The sequence below is a fragment of the Habropoda laboriosa genome, unplaced genomic scaffold, assembly GCF_001263275.1.
Source record: "Habropoda laboriosa isolate 0110345459 unplaced genomic scaffold, ASM126327v1 scaffold147, whole genome shotgun sequence".
Taxonomy (NCBI): Eukaryota; Metazoa; Arthropoda; class Insecta; order Hymenoptera; family Apidae; genus Habropoda; species Habropoda laboriosa.
In genome coordinates this window covers 389,794-396,952 of record NW_017100256.1, presented here as the reverse complement: position 1 = coordinate 396,952, position 7,159 = coordinate 389,794, and the positions used below count along the sequence as shown (strand labels likewise).

Sequence of the window (7,159 nt, the reverse complement as noted above, 5' to 3'; positions counted from 1 at the left end):
AGGAGATTGGAAGATGTGAAGAAATGGATTCAGACCATGGGTGGCCCTAAAAACAATTACAGGACGAGATTAGCTATCACATTTCTTTACAAGAATATCGTACAACAAGTAATTTAAGTGGTTACTTCTTTCGAACTAAATTTTTTCCACAAGTCGTCTCTTGCAATCTCGAACAAATCGATATTAAAAATCTTTCATATTTGTTTAAAAATAATTCAAAATATATTCGTTTTGACTGTCTCTACAAATTAATACGACTAACTAACGTGGCATGCGCGATTGTGGCGCAACATCGACTAATATGTGCTTTCATTAATTTGTGTTAATAATTACGTTAAATAAATATCTATTTGCTAAACATCTCATTTCCTTAACTTGGATTCCACATTATTAGAGCGAAAAAGAAAACGGAACGAAAGGGATATAAACTGAATAAATTGATCTCCTCATAAATACAGTGTTCTCTGAGTTCTCTGAAGCACAGTGCAAGGCCCTCGGGTCGTCTATTTAGCTGAGACTGTGAACACTGGTACATTTCGTTATTGCGAACGACGAAATATAGGAATACGAAATGTAACCATCTTTTATGGATAAACTTCGCCTATTTATTCATAATATTCCCACGAATGTACAGTAGAACCTCGTATAACGCGATTAAAAAATTTCTATTCCCCCGCATAACGCGATAAAAAAAAAAAAAAAGAACACACAAATTGTGAATTTGTAATTTTGTAATTTTCGGTTAATTAAATTTAACCCAAAAAGCGACGTCGGTGGAACTTAATTTGTATTGTGTTCACCGCGTTATAGGGGGTCCTACTGTACAACGAAAAATGAAGAACTACTCATGTTCGTTGTAGAACGACTCATTCACCGCGCTTATCTTGTGTCTCTCAGAATCAGCAGCCAATCGCACGGATGCGAGAATATTCTTTTTTCTTATTATTATTAAACGAAATATGCGGATCCATCATTAGGAAAAGAGAGGAGAGCAAAATTAAACTTTGCTGTTGTATAAAAATTTAATTCCGTGACGTGAAATAATGTTCGACTATTGTGAATATCATGCAAAGAGATTCTTACTTCCATAAACCGTTCCTCGATGACGTCTGCGATACCATGGACAGCAACTGCAGTACAAACATGATACGCAAAATAGTATCAGCGAGAACACAACACCAATGACAATAATCACTGCGAGAAGAGCCCTGTAATGAAATAATTTCTACTTAAAGAAGATCCCTGTGAGGAAGTAATTTCTATTTAACCCTCTACAGTCGAGGCGGAGTCTCAGAGACTCCGCTGATTCTACCTTTTTCCTTTTCTTCCATTCTATTTAGAACTAAACGTTGTTATATTCAAATGAAATTTATCCAACCAATCACTCTATTCTATAACGTTCATTGGGAAAATGTGCGATAAAGGTAAATCGGTAAGAAAAGTTGTCAGAAATGTTCTATATTTATAACTATAAACTAACCGGAAGTTGAGGAGTTTCGTAGACTCCGTATCGGGGCTTTACGTCCCAAAAACGGTGTCTCGACAGTAGAGGGTTAAAGCAAATCACAGGGAGAATGTAGATTCATATTGGACCTTTTAATCATGCAGCGTTCAAAGGAAATAGCGAATAAAATTTAATAAATACAAATTAAAAAATGTTTATTATAGGTCGACTCTGTTTGTGCGATAAATGTAAACCTTGAAATTCGTGAAATTTTTCTATACATCCGTATGATTTTTTTAACATTTTGCTTTCATTTTTCGAGTAGGATTAAAACTTCGTTTAGAAGTCTGCAGATAGATTGCAGACAATTGTAGGGATAAAAAGAGGTATTAAGTGTCAGATAAAAGATGGATTAATTATGGAAGAAAAATGGGGCAAATGAATCAAAACTGATATCAGTTCGTAATAATGTGGGACTAACAACGCTGAGGTTAGAGTTAAATACGATAATAGAGGAAGGTACTGAGAATGGTTAGGGTGTTGTGTTGATAGGAGACTGGAATTGTAAGACTGGAGAAGAACAAATAATTTCCCTGCTATGCTCGGGGTACAGAATATCGACGAACCTGCTTCGAACGAGGCTGGAACGAAACGGAAAATTGAGAGAAAGTCAAGCAGACTTTCGCCAGAGGCAGAGGTAAGAGAGGCCACGTGTTTGTCTAAAATGTTCCAATTAAGAACAAGTTGAAGACGACAAAGGGAAGACTCTACGTAAGTGTTCATTGACTTCAAAGCGACATTTGACTTAGCGCGTAGGATCATCCTAATGCATAAACTGGTGGAAGCAGAGGTGGAGGGGAGAATGCTCCAGATGATTAAGGAAATGTATAAGAAGCCGCTGAACAGAGGTGTAACGACACCTCCTACGTTCTGCCACCAGAGGAACGGATTAACCGCGAATTCTCGCTAATCCTCATGAAGACTACCGTTTGTACAGTGACTTCCACTAATATTCGGACACTCTTTAGAAGTATACCTTTTTTAAAATTGAACCTAACGACTTGAGTTTTGTTTTGAGAAGTTAGAAGGGTTAGTATACTAGACGACGTGTGTAAAAAATTTGGAAAGATTTGCGATTTGTGGGAATCGCGAAGGAAATTGTAAAGGTTACTTTACAGTCACAAATGTGACCTTTACAATTTTCTACGCGAATTCCACAAATTGCAATTTTTTCCACATTTTTCTACACGTCATCTAGCATACTAATCCTTCTAACTTCTCAAGAAAACTCCAGTCGTTAGGTCCAATCTTAAAAAAGTTATGCTGTCCTAAAGAGTGTCCGAATATTAGCGAGAGTCACTGTATATACGAGTCTCCTAGAAAGCCTCACTGACGAGTCCACAACCTTCCCTTTTCCGCCTATTATCCTCTCTATAAGTTTCCTTCATCCCTTCAGAGTAATTACGGATAGGGGCCCAACGCGGAAGTCTTTGAAACGTACGAGTGGGAGTTAGACAGAGAAACGAACTGACCAAGAAATAACGGGGAGAGCAACACCGAAATTTGATGTAGTTGCAGTAGCTGATGACAGCGAAGTCCCTCAGGGGGATGATCAGGTCGTTAGAAAAATACTCGGGGAAGAACAGACTTCGAAGTGAATGCAAAGGAAACGAGGAACTTCTTTGGTGTTCAAGAGAGAGGAAGAAGATCAAGTAAAGGGAAGCGGGTAGGGAATTAGAGATAGTTAAGTGCTACAAGTATCTAGGGGTTTGGTTCTCCTCGGATTTGGCTCTCCTTCAGAGAGCATATAAGATCCAAGGGGTACAAAGTTTCAAAAAGCAGTTAACGTTATGTGGGGTATTCGGAAGCGGGCTAGAATCAACACATGGAATAAAAGAGCATATCTTTTAAATATATAAAGAGCTGGCAAAGAGTGGAGGACGCGGAGAGAGTGCACAGTTGATCCGTGAAAATGGCTACGGGGCTAGATAGAAACACCCCAGATTACACGTGGAGATTGTAATCGGGCAGAGCAAGATTGTGCATACAGACCAGAAAGAGGGTCAAGTAAGTACTTACTGGTAATAGTTAGGATGGAAAAGAAAATGTGGTCTAAAGTTTGGGGTACAAAACTGGCTAGAACCTTTAACGAAGTAATAGACGACGAACTAATTAAGCTACCAACATTTGGGAATGGGAGTATGAAGTCCTTGAGAGCAGGCTGAAGAAAGGAGCGAGTGTAAGAATCGAGCAGGATGTTCAGGAGGATTGGAACACAAGAATAGGAAGAAAGAAGTAGACATGGAGAAGTATTGGAGAGAAAATGGCATATAAGGAGCAATTAAAGAGCAATGGGCAAGCCTTAGGTGTGGAAACGTAAAGGCAACAAAGTATGGAGATGAAGGGGATGGAAGATGCAGAGTTTGTGGCTAGGAAGAAGAAAATTTACGACATATGTGGAACTGTTAGGGAATGTGTGGAGAGGTGAGGGTAGAAATAGAAAGTTGGATAAAGAATGTAGTGAGAAACGATAACTGGGAAGAAGTGAACAGTATATTTACAGGTAGTCTAGTGAAAGAGCTATGTACAGGTACTAGAGTATTTGAGAAATTAGCGCGAGAAAAAGGTCCAATAAGGAACCAAAGCAATCTTTGTACAGTAGGTTAAGGACTAGGTTTAAGTAGTTCAATACTATTGTGTAATTTATATCCAAAAGCTACAATGTGTGGATGGAAGAATAACATAAAAATAATAATGTCAATTTTTTTACCCTGTTGATTTCAGAGCGAATTCCATGCGGTTACAACAATACATTTCATTTGTTTCGAAATCCAAACAACAATAAGATTTGTCCTGGTTATCTAGCAATCCTGGGCACGAATCGAGAAATTTCGATATTATATTCTTGTGTCCAATTGAACAGTCAATTCCTAAAGTGTAAAAATTACATAAAAAACTTCCAATTGCTGCGTTTTTCGTTGTTTTACAAATATGAGCATTTAATAGATGATAATTTTCTTAGATTTCAATCATTTCATTGTATTATTGATTAAAAACATTCCGAATTATGACGGTATTATACGTATGTACAATACCAAAAATTAATTAACATGTAAAAATTGATATTAGGATAAATTAATTGTGGAAATATAGCGAAAGGAATAATTAAATAATGTTGAAGTTTTGAAAAATCAAGAAAAATTCATTTTTAGTTCACAGTTATTTCGAACGCCGTCTTTTTTGAACATTGTTGTAAATAATTTTAAATAAGTATTTACGTGGATTGTTATTTATTTCTTATACTCAAATATTATACACCTTTTTGTGATTTACTAATATTCCTAAGATGTACAGAAAATCTGCACTTTGTTTGTACGACTTAGATAGAAGGAACGTTATTGGAAATATTTTCGAACAAATTAACGAGTTGAATTTAATCAGCGGTTGAATATTAGAGCTTCCTTCCATTCACAACCGAGACCGCATAAAACGAAAATCACTTTGTGGACAGAGGCAGATAACGTATCTCACAAGGATAATTCAATTACCCGAAAGTTTTAATTATTTTTATTAATTTTGCAGGTTTGCAGGAGATCTCAATAGAAATATCAGGCAATTTTTCTCTTTTTCATCTACTTTTTGATTCTTCAGGGTGAAAACATACTTTATATTGCTCGATTGAAATATACGCAAGTATTTATAAATACTTGATAACGCATCGTTCGAAGTGTAACAGCGAGCGTCCAGGATGAACTCATCAGTTAAAATTATTGAAGTACTGTATTATCAGATATACACATATAAGTATTTATAACGAAGTCCTGCATATTTTTTGTCCTGACAAGATTAAAATTTTCAAAGATAAAAACAACGGGGAATACTTTATTTTATTTGAACAACAAACTTTTAACAATTTGTCAATTTTATAAAGCATAAAAACCCATTGAATTTTCATATTAACAATTTCTTTATACCTACTATAAAGGAGGATGTTAAAAAAAAGGCCAATTTTGGCATACGGCCGGAACGAAAAATTTTTTTACAGCATGATTCTACGCATCCTAAGGAACGAAAAATGTAATTGTCATTTTTCCCAGAAATGATGGGAAAGTTATGAGAAATGCGGTTCGAGGTAAGAGTATGACCATACTTATAACTTATATTCCGTCTCGTTTTCTTCGGATGATGGTCTCTTCGTAAATTAACCACTTAGAAACTCATATTGAGTATTATTTACAAAGATTGTTGTACATTAGTGTTTAATAAAAACCAAAAATTATGAAAACTAATTAATGACAAATTAATCGAAATAAGGAATTCTTTGATGACACAATGCTTATATTCTAAGCAATCAGAAACCAATAATTATTTATTTTCGAAGTGATAAAAGTCAGAATAAACTATCGTAAATATAATAAAATAATCGTCATGACAGGGGTACAATAAAAAAGTAAGACTCTAACAGAATTTGCATTTCTTAACTGTGTTTGCAAAGCAATTGTTTATTCGAGTCGTAACTCTCAAAGAGTTGAGCGATGCTTTCAGACAGTCACTCTCAGACGCAGTGTCCACTCGCGAGAGATACTCTCGAGAGCAACTCGCGATAGTTTTACTTTGAAAAGGACAGCTGTGTTTATGTTTGGCTCGATGTACGTACAGCGACCCAGGCTCGCAAGAAATATCACGAGTTCTAAGAAGTTAAGGCTTAGAATTTTTCCCAGAACAGTCGCGAGCGTACAGCGATCAGAAATCGGCCAGGACGACTCGTCCTCCGTCAGTGTTTACGTGGCTGTCGAACGAGTGCCTCGACGAACGTCGCTTATACTGCGCGATTATAGTCTTGTAGGGAATACATCGAACAACGCGTTTTCGATTATACGCGGATTTCCAATCAATTTACGTACTTAGCATATTCGCTCGTGTGAATTAAGTGCCGCTGCATACAAGCAGCTAGTGCACCGAATTCAAGTACACAACAAACAGCTCAGCTTGGGAGAAAAATCAAATGAGAAGCGTCTCATTTCTCGATCAATCTTTTTTTCCTGACATTTTTTACTCGACGAGAGTTCTCTCAAGAATACGAAACTACTTCGTCTTTGGAAAGCAACTGTTCGACAGTAGTACGATTACGTCTACATTCGAGAGCAAGTCTCGACACGTTTACTCTCAAATAGTTGAGCTATGCTCTCGGACAGTCAAGCTCAGGGGCAGTGTCCACTCGCGAGAAATACTCTCGAGAGCAATCGCTCTCTCTCGCGATAGTTTTACTTTCAAAATGGCACGTAGCTTCGTGTTTAGTTGGATATAATACAGACAACGACTCTGGCTCGAATTTCTTGTGTTTTGCTCGAGTTTCTTATGTTTCACAAGCAAAAAACATCGCGAACCTCGCGCAATGTTTTGGTCCGTGAGGTTGACTAGGCCCAAGTACATAATTGAGGGTCACTCACACGCCTAGGATTTTTCCTAGAAATGCTTCCTGTAACAGGGAGCAGAAATCGGGCAGATCGTCACATACGCAGTTAGTGCTTACGGGCCTACCGAACGAGTGCATCGACGAACGACGTTTGTACCGTGCGATCATAACGTTGTAGAAAATTCTGTGCTCCCTGGAATAAAGCGGTTTCGATTGTGCGTGGATTTCGAATCAATTTACGTACTTAGCATATTCGTTCGTGTGAATTAAGTGCCGCTGCATACAAGAAGCTAGTGCAC

General features: G+C 37.3%; 1 protein-coding gene across 1 annotated transcript in view; it reads right to left on the bottom strand.

Moving 5' to 3' along the window:
• The window catches only part of LOC108572579, an 11,798-nt gene continuing 4,639 nt past the window's right edge, over nucleotides 1-7,159 (bottom strand). The window contains exons 2-4 of the mRNA XM_017934841.1: nucleotides 4,215-4,374; nucleotides 1,084-1,208; nucleotides 1-46 (exon numbers count right to left, since the gene is read on the bottom strand). Coding sequence (XP_017790330.1) covers nucleotides 30-46; nucleotides 1,084-1,208; nucleotides 4,215-4,374 — 302 coding nt within the window. The 3' untranslated portion in view covers nucleotides 1-29. The remainder of the gene's footprint in view (nucleotides 47-1,083; nucleotides 1,209-4,214; nucleotides 4,375-7,159) is intronic.